The sequence below is a fragment of the Mus pahari genome, chromosome 9, assembly GCF_900095145.1.
Source record: "Mus pahari chromosome 9, PAHARI_EIJ_v1.1, whole genome shotgun sequence".
Classification (NCBI taxonomy): Eukaryota; Metazoa; Chordata; class Mammalia; order Rodentia; family Muridae; genus Mus; species Mus pahari.
In genome coordinates, this window is record NC_034598.1 from 9,753,678 (window position 1) to 9,769,603 (window position 15,926).

General features: G+C 48.7%; 1 protein-coding gene across 2 annotated transcripts in view; it reads right to left on the minus strand.

The window, feature by feature from the left end:
- C9H6orf203 (chromosome 9 C6orf203 homolog) overlaps window positions 1–14,150 on the minus strand; it is a 16,332-nt gene extending 2,182 nt beyond the window's left edge. The window contains exons 1-3 of one of the 2 annotated variants that reach the window (XM_021205561.2): window positions 14,078–14,150; window positions 5,987–6,467; window positions 3,981–4,053 (exon numbers count right to left, since the gene is read on the minus strand). In XM_021205561.2, coding sequence (XP_021061220.1) covers window positions 3,981–4,053; window positions 5,987–6,456 — 543 coding nt within the window. In that variant the 5' untranslated portion in view covers window positions 6,457–6,467; window positions 14,078–14,150. Of the gene's footprint in view, window positions 1–3,980; window positions 4,054–5,986; window positions 6,468–13,899; window positions 14,008–14,077 lie in introns of those variants that run through there. The other variant, XM_029542692.1, reaches the window with a different exon arrangement.
- Window positions 14,151–15,926: the final 1,776 nt, after the last annotated feature.

Genomic DNA, 15,926 nt, shown 5'->3' on the forward strand with positions numbered 1-15,926 from the left:
TCTGAGTTCAAGGCCAGCCTGGTCTACAGAGTGTGTTCCAGGACAGCCAAGGCTACACAGAGAAACCATGTTTTTGGGGGTGTGGGGCACACTCTGCGGAGCAGTTCTCCCCTTCACCACGTGGGCTCAGGGACGGAACTGCAGTTACGAGGCTTGGAGGCAAGCACAGCTGTCGGCTGAGCCATCTCACCAACCCTAACAGTTTCTCAGGCTGGGTATGGTTGCTCACGCCTATAAACCCAGCTGAGGCAGGAAGATTGCTGCAAGTTTTTAGTGAGATCATATTACAGGGGAAAAAAAAGGAGAAGGAGGCAGGAAAGGAGGAAGAGGAGGAGGAGGAGGAGGAGGAAGAGGAGAAACTCCAAGAGTATAAAGGGGAAAGGAAGGAAGTCAGGGGTGTGGGGCCCAAGAGATTAATGGAGAGGTGAATACAATCAAAGCATACTGCACACATGCATGAAAAATGCCATAATGAAATGTTATTATGAATAATTAATATGTGCTAATAAAAATGTTTAAAGGGGGAAAGGAAAAAAAAATGATGACATTTCTTCCTTCTGGGGTTCAGGTGATGTTTCCTTAGTGCGGCCAGCCGGCTCCTGGGAGGGGAGTTTAAGGCAGGGTGAGTGACTTCTCAAGCCACCACGTCAGAGCAGGGTTAACAGCACTGTGCACTCTGGACCCCGCCTAGTCTGCAGAACACAGAAAAGCTTTGCTCAGTGGCAGGCGGGGACAGGAGGACTGAGCTGCAGACAAGCTGGACCTCAGGGCCCGTAGCCAGGCTCTGGCTCCACGGAGCAGGCTGGGTTAGCGGGCATGCTTTATTTAGTCCCATCCAAGGCCTGGTCCTCTTAGACACAAAGCAAGACTGGCTGGGGTTAGGACTATTTCAAAAATCTACATTTCAAATCTCCGCTTAGCTGCAGTTTCTATGGCTACCAGGCTTCCTAGTACCAAGGCAGCCGAGTGTTAATGCTGGCCTCTGCCTTTGCTGACCCTCGGGAGGAATCTGGAGAGCAGCTGAGGCCACAGGACACCCAAGGCAGGAGGAAGCAGAGCAATTAGGCTGCAGCTAACAATACCTCAGAGCAGGGGAAGAAAAACAGGCTTATGGAGTTTGCAAGTGAGCCCAGCCACAGCCCAGAAAGCAATAGAGAAGGGTGGAGAAGGCCCATCTGGAGCAGCGACTTTTGTGCAGCTCACTGAACAATGGCTGCCGGGTGGGTCATCCTGCACCTGCCAGCCAAGGTTATCAGAGCTCCCTGGCCTAACAGTTGAGACAAGAACAGAGGCCGTCTCCCTCTGTCCACACAGGCAGCAACAATGGTCTGAATGACCCCCAGGAGCAGGCACTCAAAGTCTCATTGTTCACCAACGCACACAAGACAGACACACTTCCTGTTCCACACCCCATGGCAACTCCAGGTAGCTCAGATCCTGCCCTGGCAGGTCTCCAGAACAGGAAAGGAGAATAAAACCCACCCTCAAAACCGCCCGTCTCATCACCCCTCAGTGCTAACGGGCTATGCTTCCAAGCAAGGGCATTAGGTTTTAAGCCACCCTCTATCCCCAGACAGTTGTCACACATCTCAGGCTGGCCTCAGAGTCACTCGGTAGCAGGGATGACCCTTCTGCCTGCCAGATGCTGAACCTGGGCTTCTTTCACATGCTCGGCAGGCACCCTACACGGGAGCTGCGTCCCTAGTCCCACTTTCAAACTTTTTTTTTTTTTTAAAAGATGTATTTATTTATTATATGTAAGTACACTGTAGCTGTCTTCAGACACTCCAGAAGAGGGCATCAGATCTTGTTATGGATGGTTGTGAGCCACCATGTGGTTGCTGGGATTTGAACTCAGGACCTCTGGAAGAGCAGTCAGTGCTCTTAACCACTGAGCCATTTTGCCAGCCTACTTTCAAACTTTTAATTAAAGATTTCTTACATTTTCCTTATTGAGTTTTGTTAAGTGATGATCTCATGGTTAACATCCGTGAGACAAAGGCAGGCAGATCTGAGTTCAGGCCAGCCTAGTCTACATCGTGAGACCCTGTCTCAAACACACAAAAACCTCATTATCTGTAGCTCAGAAGGAGGCTGAGGCAGCCCGGCCCAGCACCTGCAGCCACGGCTGACAACCTGAGTTCCGTCCCTGAAACCAACATGGAGGGTTGGAGGGAAAGAAGCCACTGCTTCACGCTGTCCTCTGACCTCCACCTACATCCATGCTATGACATGCATGTCCTACGCTCCCCACTCCCCGACTAAATATATTTTTTAAGCTGGAAAATAAAAGGCATGAAGGAAACTAATGAGGAGAGCTGGAGAGTTGGCGAGGTAGCCAGGCGCAGTTGTTGCTCTTGTAGACTTGGACTTGGTGCCCAGCACTCACTCACACAGAGGCTTACAACCATCCTTAATTCCAGCTCTGGGAAACTTGGTACCCTCTTGGGGCCTCTGTGGGCAGCAGGCACAATTATGCACATACATATTTGCAGGCATTTATATACATAAAATAAATTAAAAAAATAAAATTCAAAGTATAAAAGGCATGAAGAAGATGACTACAGGCTGGAGAGCGGCCAGCGGTTAAGAGCATCTTCAGGCCAGCTGCCTGTTGCTATTGCAGAAGACTGGTTTGGTTCCCAGAAATCACTGTGGCTCACAACCACCCACCTGCAACTGCAGTACCAGGGGGTCCTCTGACTGCCACAGGAACTGCATGCGCATGAGCACACAAGCAAGACACTCAAACACAAAGAGTAAAATACATTTGAAAGCTGAATATATCCCATAATAACCTATTTTAAGATAAATATGAGTGACATTTAATTCAAAATATATGGAGCATATGTGAATATATGAATACATTATTTGGTTTTGTTAAGATACAGTCTTGGCAGGCCGGGCGTGGTGGCACACGCCTTTAATCCCAGCACTCGGGAGGCAGAGGCAGACAGATTACTTAGTTCGAGGCCAACCTGGTCTACAGAGTGAGTTCCAGGACAGCCAGGGCTACACAGAGAAACCCTGTCTTGAAAAACCAAAAAAAAAAAAAAAAAAAAAAATATATATATATATATATAGTCTTGGCTGCCTGGAACTAGATGAGATGAGCAGATTTGGCTGGCTGAATCTGTGGCAGTCTTCCTGACTCTGTCTTCCAGTGTGTGTGTGTGTGTGTGTGTGTGTGTGTGTGTGTGTAGACAGCGTCTCAGGTAGCCCAGGCTAACCCAGAACTCCTGATCTCCATTTCCACGTGCTGCTTTACATATGTGCACTAAGAACACTGTTTAACAGAATTTTACTTTTACATGAGTGTGTATATGTTTGTGTGTATCTGTGTGTGAGAGAGAGAGACAGGCAGACAGAGAGACTTGTTACACAGCAAATGTTGGAAGTACCTCCTTTTCTCAGTTGGGGTTTTGTGTGGTTTATGTTTTGAGACACGGGCTCACTGTGCAGCCCTGGCTGACCTGGGACCCACACTCTGGCCTCAGCCTTCCTTCCACTCCGTGCTGGGGTGACAAGGCGTCAGCACCCTGGTTAGATGTCTTTCAGTTAGTAGTGCTAATACGAACTTGTTGGAAAACGTGGGGCATCTTTTTTGCAGGCTGCCTGTCAGAAAGCAGAGCTCCAGGGAGAGCGAGCCTCTGCTGAAGTGACCAGAGTCACACCCTGCTCAGGTGACCGCTTGGCCAACCTTTCCCTTGTCATCTACTTGCCATGATTCCATGGAGCTAACGTTAATACCTAGATATCTGAGTAATGGATGGCCGTAGCCCTGATGGTGACCAATTCCAAATTCTCTGGTCTCAATGGCTGAGAAGAGACAGTGGCCTGTAGGTGGTTCCCACCAGCATGACCAGGACACAGAGGACCTCCAAGAAGGCCCCAGGGCCCCCAGGGAGTCACAGGGACTGCACTGAGTAGCAGAGCAACAGACAGGGCCATGGGGCTGTCATGGCGGCGGAGTGGCTCACCGTTCTGCTTTTCTTCCACAACTTTTCCCCATTCAGTCTGAGTTCACCTTTGTAGAATGCATCTTCTACTTTGCTATTAAAAAGAAAAAAAAAAAAACACTTAAAATTGAAATCACTCAATGATCACATAGCTTTGAGAAAAGCAGCTGTTGTTAGCGTCTGCTTGGTGAGTCCCCACAGCACCCTGCGCTTGGATGAAAGTCACGAAGTGAAAGCGACCATCACTGACGCGAGTCTAACAGGAGACCACAGGGCACTTCTGAGTCTGAAAAGGCTTGCTGCTTCTCAGGCAGGTGGCTGCTGCGTGGGGTTTTAGAAGCAACTGCACGGCAGTAGCTCAGCGAGTCACAATGGTCAGATGAGTGGGGGTTTCCTGCCCCTCAGCTGCCTGCTTGGCACTCCGAGTACAAAACCAGGCACCACACATATGGGACTGTCTGTGTGCGCCGAAGGCGGAGTAATTCCAATAGGACGGCCATTCACCTCTGAATTTAACCCCCTGGTGACCTGACTCCAGATGACTGACACCTGGTTCTGCTTATAAAGTGAGCAGCCAGCGTTCAGGCCCTAGAGGAGTTGGCCAGATGTCAGACAGCTACCAGCAATCCTGATCAGGATGCTCAAAGCTGGGCCGACAGTCTTATATGTTCTGTGGATTTAAACAGTACACAATTAGTGATGCCACAAAAGATACAAACTACCTACGGAAATCTTAAATTTGCTCTTACCTTGTATGTCCCCATCGGTGACAGAGAACAAAGAGTGAACCCACACTCTGGTCACTACCAGCACCCAGCAGAGAGAATGGTGGCACTAAAGGCACCTCAACATCCTTCCTCCCACCTCTGTGCAGGCACTGAATGTGACACGGTGTTTGTCACAGCTCAAATCCATGCATGACAGCCTACTGCACGCTGGGCCCGGGCCCAGTGCTGGACACAGACCTTAATCCTACCTGCCTACACCTGCATCCCAGCACTTGGGAGGCTGAAGCAGGAGAATTTCGGTGAGTTGTAGGCCAGCATGGGCTATAGAGTGATAATGTGGCTTTAAAGGGTAAGGGGGGGGGGTTGAAGGTAGAACCCACAAAGCTGCAAGGACAGAACCAACTTCACAATGCAGTCTTGAGTCCACATGAGAGGGTCTGCACATGGCGCCTGTCACACATGGACATTTGACCGTCTAAAGTAGCGCTGTCAGTCCCAATCGCAGTAGAGATATTCCAGTGGACAGGAGGTCGCTCACCGGGCGTCTAAGACAACAGTCTGGTCCAAGAACCCACTCTCTGTTTCCTCAGACAGCCTCTCAATAGGTAGTTCAGGTCGGCTTCCAACTGTCTCCTGACGTAGCCCCACATATGCTGGGACTGCAGGCATGGCCCAGAGCGGTAGGTCGGACTGCAGTCCTTTATGTGCATCTTTGAGAATGCATAGTCACAGTGAGTCTGTGCAGGCCAGAGGACAACCTCAGTGGCCCAGAAATTGCATTCTGGTTTAGTGTGTGCACGTGCACGTGCGAGTGCACGTCTGCCCTGGCACATGTATCTGTGACCACTGTGTCAGTTCTTTCCTTATCCTCTGTGGACCCCAGGAATTGAACTTGGGCTGTCAGACGTGACGACAGGTACTACCCGCTGAGCTAACACAATAGCCCCATGACCTGTGTTCCTAACCATGGCCTCCTATTCCTCTGCTTGACTCTGGGATGTACTTTCTCATGCTGCAGTATATGCGAAATCCCAGTGGTTTTCTGTAGCTATGTATGCTTTCTCTATAAGAGGTTATCACTAGGGATAGAGGCATGGTTCAGTGGTAGAACGCTCGCCTACCATGTACAAGGCTCTGGGTTCAATCCCCAGCACTGTGGAGAAAAAAAGAGAAACCTAACGGGAATAGGTCACCTGTAAAGTCCTTTCACACCTATGGTTATTACTCCCCATGACAGAGGACACCAAGTGACAGGCACGTGGCATCCCTCCAGGCAGACAGGTGGTTCCTTATACTCACTTTCTCCCCACGTCAAGGCCTGTCTTCAGGATGACGTCGTACCGGAAGGACTGCACCACCTTTTCCAGGTCTTTGTAGTCCTTCACCACACCGGGCTCATCCTCAAGCTCCTCCTCCTGTTCGCTCCTCTCGGGGTGACTGGTCTCCTCGTCGGAGTCCTCTTCGTCTGCCTCTTTTTGCAGGGTCTTTTTCGTAGATTTTTTGGAGTTTATATTGCTTTTGAGTCGTATAGAAAATGGAAAAATATATTCTGGAGATAGTAAAAGCTCTGGGAGTCGCAGAGAGAAAATGTTACGGAAAAGTGTTTTATAATTTGATGTGTTTAACTTGGTACTGGAGAAATACAAGTATCGGTTCCAGGAAGCACAAAGTTTGTGTGACGATGTCCCCTGAATCACTCCCCAGAGTCTGGCCCAGGCATCTGGCTTCCTTAGAGCACCCGTGAGCAGTCTGACACCGGGCACAGCCATGCTGCTCAGACCTGCAAAGGAAAACAGTGGCGCATTGTCACGGTGCTGCAGAGCTGTGCACACAGGCTGTGCACACAGGCATGAACACGCCTCAGGCACTACATAACTAGCACTGCATCGCCACCTCCCTGTGCAGGGCTGGGTCAGTCCGCAGGCTGAGAGCCAAGCACACTGGGGGAGCTTCCTAGCTGCAATCAACCTGCTTGCCCGCAGGACTGTCTCAGGTCGAGTGAGGCACAAAACCTACGGAAAACACTGGTTTCGTTCTTCTTCCTCACCCCAAAGAGCCCTGGGTACTGATCACAACTGAAAAATATTAATAGTAGTTATTGATGGTTTGTTTAAAAAAATAAAATAGACTGGACATGGTAGTGCACACCTTTCATCCAGGCAGTCTGGATGCAGAGGCAGGAGGAGCTCCAAGTTCCAAGTCAGCTTGACCTATAGGCAAATTCCAGGCCAGCCAGGGCTACACAAAGGAATCCTGTCTGGAAAAACAAGAACAAAGTTCATAAAATCCACAGACAGCGACTCTCCCAACTTTATTTCTACCTAGATCCTGGGAAGTCAGAGCAGCACAAGGTGAGCAGAACTGACAGCTCTGCATGTCCAGGGCTCGAATCTCCTTGTCACTGTTCAGTAGAACTCTACAAGGGGGAGGGGCTGGAGCCCACAAACTAGGCAATCATTTCTGGACACCCCAGAGAGCAATCAAATCCTGGTCACTGCAAATGCAACAGAAACCATCTTATTACAGCAGTGGCAGGCCTCCTCCTAGAATAATCACAATATAAATGGCTTTTTCTTTTCTTTTCTTTCTCTCTTTCCTTCCTTCCTTCCTTCTCTCATCTATCTATCTATCTATCTATCTATCTATCTATCTATCTATCTATCTATCTATCTATCTATCTATCTGTCTGTCTATCTATCTATCTGAGACAGGGCCTCTCTACTTAGCCCTGGCTGTCCTGGAACTCACTACCTAAGCCAGGTTGGCCTCGAACTCAGAGATCCTACCTCTGCCTCTTGAGGGCTAGGATGAAAGGCGTGTGGAGCACATCAGACAAGAAGGTTCTAAAGACCATGATTTGCTAATGAGATAAAAGATTTCATAAGCTTAAATAATACACACATAAACCCTGACCAACTGGTTGGCATCCTCCTCATATCTGGGGTCTGAGACTCACTGCCTTTATTTCTTTGAGAATGAGCCTCATGATTTCCCTTCCTAGTTTCCATTCATTTCAAGGCTGATAACAATGTCTGTGTGGCTCACAGCAAACACACAGGCAGCCACTCCTAACTTGTGGTTAGTCTTTAGAGTGTAAAATAAGCAACCAGCACAGGCTTACCTCTGACTCCACCATCCTTGGAACCCCAACTAAATCCTAAATGACAAGAATTTCAGGGCTCATGGTTGGTTTTTGTTTTTTTAATTTAATTTTTTTTATGTACTGTCAAAGGAATAGCTAAGCAAAGCCAGTAGGGTTTTCTTTTTTTTGAAATTTTCTTTTTCTAGCTTTGTTTAGTTTATGTGTATGAGTGTCTTGCTTGTATATATTTATGTGTACCGTGTGTCTACCTGGTGCCCTCAGGAGTCAGAAAACGGTGCTGAATCTCCTGAAACTGCAGTTACAGATGGCTGTGAGCTATCATGTACAGGCTGGAAACCCAGCCCTGGCCCTCTGCAAGATCAAAGTGTTCTTAACCACTGAGCCAACACTCTAGCCCCTTAATAAAGGAAAAATAGAGAAAAAGATAAAAGTAAAATTAAAAAGATAAAAAAGAAAAAATATATACTATATATTACTTTATTTATGCATCTGTTTTGGCTGCGTGTCTGTGCACCACTGCATGCCTGGAACCGGTGGCAGCCAGGAAGGTGTCACAGCCTGGAGCTGGAACCAAGATGAGCTGGGAATTGAACCGAGGCTCTAAGAGTGATGAGTGCTCTTGTTGTTGTTGTTTTGGTTTTCTGAGACTGGATTTCTCGGTGTAGCTCTGGCTATCCCAGAACTAATCTAGTAGACCAGGTTGGCCTTGAATTCAGAGATCTGCCTGCCTCTGCCTCCCAAGTGCTGAGATTAAAGGCATGTCCTTTAATCCACACCTGTCCCTCAACAAGTGTTCTTAACCACTGAACCATCTATTCCCAGCCTCTTGTTTCGCCTTTTGAGACAGGGTCTCCCTCTGAAGCACAGGCTGCTCTGGAACTCACTCATGGACCACACTTGTCTCAGATGATGAGCGATCCTTTTGCCTCAGCTTCAAAGTGCTAAGGGTACAGGCACAGGTGCCATGTCTGGCATGATAGTCCAGTGCATTCCCACTTAATAGAGACCTACACAAAAAAGAATTTTAATTTTATAGGCTTAGAATAAGGAAAGAAAGTAGCATATTTCTACGCTGGGAAGTAGCCCAGTTGTGGACTGTTTGCCTAGCATGTACAAGGCCCTATTTAGTCCTAGCAATGAAAAATAAAAGGAAATGGAAGCAGTGCATTTTCTGTGCTGGAACAGCAGGAGCTCGAGATGCTGCAGTTCATGTGGGATGGCTCAGCAGTTAAGGATACTGTCACCAGGGGCTGGTAAGATGGCTCAGTGGGTAAGAGCACCCGACTGCTCTTCCAAAGGTCTGGAGTTCAAATCCTAGCAACCACATGGTGGCTCATAACCATCCGTAACAAGATCTGACTCCCTCTTCTGGAGTGTCTGAAGACAGCTACAGTGTACTTACATATAGTAAATAAATAAATCTTAAAAAAAAAAAAAAAAAAAAAAAGGATACTGTCAACAACCTGGCCTGACAGCCAAAGTTCAGTCCCCAGAACCATGTGGTAGAAAGGAGAGAGGTGACCCCTGCAAACTGTCCTCTGGCCACTACACTCACAAGTGTGCAAGCACTACATAAAGGAATAAGTGTTAAAAGCCCCCACTCCACAGCATACAGCTCTTTCCTTTCAGGGATATCTGGATGTGTTTCTTTCTGTAGCCATCATTGGCCGAATTTTTAAAGATTTGTTCACTTTGATTTTACTTGTGTGGGTGCTGTCTGCATGTGCCCTCTATACACGTGTGTATCTGTGCCCCGTGTATGTGAAGTGCCCATAGAGGCCACAAGTGATTGTTCCTGGAATTACTGTGAACCACCACGTAGGTACTGGGAACTGAACTGAATCCTCTGAAAGAGCAGCCAGTGTTACTCACTGAGCCATCTCTCCAGCCCCACAGGCAGAAGAGTATTTACCTGTACTAGGAAACCTAGCCGAAGATACGACCTTAAATCATGTTTCTATGTATATGTGTGTGTGTGTCTGTGTATCTCATAAATGTTTCAAAGCCAAATGTTATCTCTATTAGCGACTCACTCCCTCTCCCTCATCTCCCAGCAGGCAAACATCCCAAACAATGGACGTCTATATAGAAATATATAAAAACGTTAAGATGGAGGGAAGGCATCAGTCTGGTTTTTGCCAGAGATGGTGACCATTTGTAGATGCCAGCAGAGAACAGGCCCCAAGGGAGGACCAGGAGAATCCAGAGCTAGTTGGGAGAGCCCTGAGTAGGGAGTGAGGTATCTGAAAACGTGATGGAGCAGACTGCTGAGCTCCTCTTAAGTCAAAGCAGGGAATGCTGGGTAGTCCCACCCATGTGAAGAACAGACTGCTGCTTGGGGTGTGTATGCATTTTCAGCACTTTGGGAATAAAGGCTCAGGAGTTCAAGGTCAGTCTGGGATCCAAAAATAAAACAAACAATCCAAACCAAACTAAAACAACAACAACAAAAACCCAACTGGGGCAGAAGGCACCGTGCCAGTAATCTCAGCTCTTAGGAGACAAGACAGGAGCACTGTGAGTCTGAGGCCAGGCCAATCTCACAGCACATTCCAGGTCAGATAGGGAGACACATACAGGAGAGCCCATCTTACACGGTACACAGAACAAACTAGGGCCGGGGAGATGACTCAGTGCTAACTAATGGTGCTTGGTGAGCAAACAAGAACCCCCTCCCATTTAATAGGCTGAGCATAGCTGTGCATGCCTACGATCCACGCTTTGGGAGACACAGACATTGGGAGAGCTCGCTAACCAGCCAGCCACCCAGCCTAGTAATGATGGTGAGCTTCAGGTTCAGTGAGAGACCAGTCTCAGGTAGATAGTGATGGAGTGACAGAGTTCCAACAACCTCACCTAGCTTCCATATCACACACACACACACACACACACACACACACACACACACACACGATTTCTTTTCCTTTGGTGTGGCCTCCTGACTGTCCCAACTCTTCTGCCACCCTTACCATTTGTCCCTTTCCAGATTCTGGTAGCGCCAATATGTCCTTTGCCTTTGCACCCCCATGCCTCCCTTTTGAGGCAAGGTTTGGTGTATTTAAATTCACCATGTTAGCAAAGGCTACCCCTGAACTTTTGTTCCCCCTGCCTTGGCCTCTTGTACTGGGTTTACAGGTAAGGATTACTATCCTTGTCCACCTGAGCAGAGTCAGCCCAGAGGACCCCTGACTGCTGCTTGTAAACGGCCTGCTGCCAGGCCTGTGCTGACTAGTGACTGTGAAACTGGACTTCAGCAGAGTGTCCCACATTCTCCAAACTGAAGTGGCTCACTATACTGAGACTGTGGTCTGCTTCACGCTGAACACTTACTCAGCTTTTCTCCTGGAAGCCTGCCCTAAGTTGCTGTGGAGGAATTCCATGCTTCCTGCGTGATACCAAGGCGGAGTTGTAGATAACACCAGGCCTGGTTCCCTTCTTTTAGCCCATGTCTTTCCCTCTTCCTTACTTTGCTTCATAAACCCATGTTGTAATAAATCATAGCTGTGGGTATGGCTATACGCTGAGGCCTACAGACACAATGTCTAAGTGTCTGATAAGACCATACCCAGAACCAAACTCGTGATGTCAGACCTACTGAACCTGGAGCCTTCTTCATCTCAGTTACCGTACCATCATCTGTCTGGGGACTCGAAACAGAAGCTAGTAGCTTTTCTTTCTTTCTTTTCAAGGCAAGGTCTTGTTATACAGCCCTGTTGTCCTTTGGTTCACAGTCCTCCTCCCCGGGGCTCCCATACGCTGGGAATACAAGCATGTCACGCTACGTCCAGCTTCTCATGACTTTCCACTGCCTTGCTTTGAGACAGGGTCTCAGGTAGCTCAAATTCTCTAGGCTGCCCTGAGACTCTTCTGCCTCCCAAGTGCTGGTGACTGGAGACTACAGGTGTCCACTCCTGGACAGTTTCATTATTCATGTCAATCAATTACTGTTGTTTGTATATATGGTGTATATAAGTCAGGGTGCAGGCACACCACAGCACTGCATGTGGAGGGTCGAGGGCACCTCTCAGGAGGCTGGGCTCTTTTGAGTCAAGGTCTCTCGTTTCCACCATATTGTGTAATCTAGACTAATTCTCTTGTCTCTGTCACTCAACTTGGCAACAGAGTACTAGGATTACACACTCACACCACACATCTGGCTTTCTGGCATGGGTTTCAGGGGGTGAATACGACTTCAGGCTTGGCATGGTAAAAGTTCAGGCCAGTGTGAACTACCAGGCAAGACTATACTACCAGCTCCTCCAAAGCTCTCAAAAGAAAAGAACACTTCTGGGACCGGTGGGGCAGGACGGTGTGAAGTTCAATGGCTGCTTAGGCCAGAGTATGGCCACAGCCAGCCTGGGTAACTTAATGAGAGCCTGTTTCAACAGCAGGAGAATTGAGAAATGTGCTACTGTAAACCTGGCCCAAAAGTCCGTGGCTGGGAAGATCCTGGGGCAACCTCTTGTTGGTTTGCTACACAAATATGGTGTCAAAGTGCCTTCTACATACGTACATATACACCCAGAAATTAGTCAGAAAAGCTTCTCTTTGCAGTAAGCATCAGCTAAAGTATAAACTGATTAAAGTACGGGGACTTAAGTGCCTGTTATCCGCTCAGCCCTAAATGAGACAGCTACACCACACCCTCTCACACAAAACCCAAAGTAAACAAAACCTGAACAATGACAACCGTTCGTCTTACTTGGTCAGCTTCAGCCCCTGCCACACTGTCTTCATGATCCTCACACACAAGGGATTATCCTTAGAGTGCTTTCCATGGCTACAGCTGAATTAGAGCTGGGGTGATGATAAAGGACAGAGGTTTTTTACTCATGCCTCTAGAGTCTGGGAAATTCAAGTCAACTGCCTCTAACCCTCTTCTCCCCCTAAACAAACTACCCTTCCCTTCTGTGAGCTTTAGAAGCTGCCATTTGGTGAAAGGGCTTCTTGCTGTATCACAAGGTGGAAGATAAGGAGATAGTGTAAGCATGCCAGAGAGAGCCTATTCTCATAACAAAGCCATGCGCTCCCTTAATAACCACTAATCCCTGAACAGACTTGTCCATTCGGCAGGAAGAACCTTCATGACCAAATTCCCAGCACATGAAACTTGGGGGACACATTCTGGCCAAACCTGGCCAAACCAGGGACCTTTGTTCCAGACAGGCCTAGAACACTCTCATCTGGGTATATGCAAGGAAACTCACCTTCACGTCTAGGCTCAAGCATCCCCTCGGCGGGGCCTACCCATTCCATTCCAACTATTCCAATGCAACTCCACCTTGAAAATCTCCACCTTGCCAATCGGTCCCCTTTACCACACTTACCCCACCCCCAGAGCTAATCACAGGCTGCTGTGTAATTTACCGGATGCTGTCTGCATGTGCATACACTCCACAAGACTAGACTTCTTCTTCATCCCTGTTTTATTTATCTCACGTGCACAGAAATAGTGCCTGGTAATTAAAAACTTGCAGAAGCTAGGAACACTGTTGCAAGCCTATGATCCAAGCATCTGGGAAAGCGGCAGGAGCTCAGGTGTTCAAGGACATCTTTCGTTATAAAAGTGAGTAAGATGCCGGCCACAACGGGACCGCCTTTAAAAAAGGCTGGAGGTGACCCAGGCAGCCCGAGAGTTTTAGTAGGAAAGTAACCCGGCAGGAGTCCTTATTACAAAATCTCCTGGACGGCAGTTTGCACTAGAGATGACTAGGAAAGAAAGCCCGTAAGGTGCGTTTCGGGTGACATTTTTATAAAGCGATAGACTCTGGTAAGGAAGGCTAAGACTGGCAGAAGAGCAGTGTTTAGGATACACAGGCAAAGCTGCCCTTGACCTGCACTACACTGGGAGTGGATCTGCGTTCCTCAGCGCGTCACCGCTCTGTAAGACCCGGGCCTGGCCTCCAGTTGGTTGGGTCTACAGCTACGAAACCCTTCCCTTCTGCGAACGTCGGAAGCGGACTTCCAGAGAAGATCGGGCTCCCCTGGAACCCTCCCATCCCGAACCTCCCCAGATTCCCCCAAGGTCAAAGGAAACTGGACACTCCCACGCCGCCCAGCCCCGAGTCAGTGTGTCGGCAGCTAGCTGCCCCCAAGCCCGGGGACGCACAGCCTGGGCCAGCTCAATTCCCACGGTCCCGGGGTTCGAGAGGCGTCCCGAGGCAACCCCAACTCTGCGGAACGGGAACGGTTCGCAGAGACGGCCGGGGCGCTGCAGGGCAGAAGCCAGCCGAGGGCGAAGCGCCCGGCGAGGGGCTGAGCCGGCGGGCCAGCAGGGGCGCACTCACCTGCGCACTCCGCTGGTCCCTCCCCGGACCGCGCCGACCGCAGGCGGGAGCCACCTCCGCGCCTGCCCCGCCCCTTCCGCCCACGCCCACGCAGAGAGAGTGGACCCCTAGGCGCATCCGAGCCCGGTGGCGACCTCACAGCGACACCTGCTGGACGCGGTGCCTTGGAGGACCACGCTGTTGAGGTCGGGGGTGTGGGGAAGTGAGGTTGGGGGGAAAGAGGGGACGTGGGAGGACCATCCCAGGCCCGCTGAGCTTGGCAGCCAGTTCCAGACGAACTGGGTTTGAAAGCAAATGGTCTTTCTCTCGAATAGCCAAAGCCCTGGACATCTTAGTGAGTTATAGATGTCTTCAGAAAACTGTCTAACATCACAGAATTTAGACTATAAGAGTTTACTTCTGTTCCATGTGTAGGTGTATCCCTGTAATCCCAACACTTGGGAGACCGAGGTAGGAAGAATGGGGGTTCAGGGTTTTTCTTGGGTACATGATTAGACAGTTCGAGGCCAGGCTGAGCTACAAAGAAATAAATATAAATGGGAATAAAATACCTCACATTGGGTGTGATCCTATCATTGGGGGAGTGGAGGGAGGAAGATCAAGTCACTTGACCTGTCTTTAGCAAGTTTGAGGCCAGCTTGGGTTACATGAAACCCTGTCTCAATTTATCAACCCCTGACCCTCCCTCTCTGCTCTCCTCCCCACCCCCTCCAAAGAACTAAGTTACACCTTTTTGTTCAGTTTTCTTGCCATGCCCGAAGTGATTGGACAGGGTCGGGAGTCTAGGAAAACATGGTTTAGTGGAACCAGTGAAAACAAACCTTGGGAGTCAAATGGAATATAGCCCAGACACTAGAGGACCGTTTCACAAAAGTTGTGTTTCGCTTTTTTAACGTAAATAATTTTATGTGTATGAGTGTTTTTGCCTGCATGTACCATGTGCCTCTATGCTGAGGGAGGCCAGAAGAGGACATTGCATCTCCTGGGACTGGAGTTATAGGTGGTTGCTAGCCACCATGCAGATGCTGAGAATGGAATCTGGCTCATCTGGAAGAGCAGCCAGTGCCCTTCTCTCCGGAGCCATCTCTCCAGCCCCAGGTTTAGATTAGCCCCAGGTTTGCGTTAATGTTTGTTGGGATATATGCTTTATTAAACGAGAAGTCGCCTTGCTGATTTTCATCTTTTTCAGACGTTTCCCTTCCAAGTCTGTGAGCTCTGTCCCCCACCTTTTCATTAATCCTCCTCCCTCCTCGGTTCACACAGTGGCTTCTTGGTTGTGTTTGTATAAGAGGAAAGCACAATTACAAATTGTTTCAAGTGCTGAAATGATACATTTACACAGTTGACATTGTGGGATCAGGAGCGATACACAAAAAGAAAAAAAAACTAAAAAAAGAAAAAAAAAACAAAAAAGGGGGGAAAAAAAAGGAGTGATACACAGTTGCATTTACTTTTAGGTCAACAGCTGCAGTCATGTTGGACCTGGGGAACTCGGGTCTTTAGTCTTGGCAGCAAAAGCCTTTACCCTCTGAGTCAGTTTACCACCCCTTGGGAAAAATTAAAAAAAATAAATAAATAAAGATTGTAGGGTATGGTAGCCCACATATTTATTCCTAGCACTTGGGAGGCAGAGGGAGGCAGAGGCAGGCAGATCTCTGTGAGTTTGAGAGCAGTCTGGTCTAAAAAGCAAGTCTAGAACAGCTAGGGCACCTTACACAGAGAAACACTGTCTCAAAAACACCCAAACCAGCCGGGCTTGGTGGCGCACACCTTTAATCCCAGCACTTGGGAGGCAGAGGCAGGCGGATTTCTGAGTTCGAGGACAGCCTGGTCTACAGAGTGAGTTCCA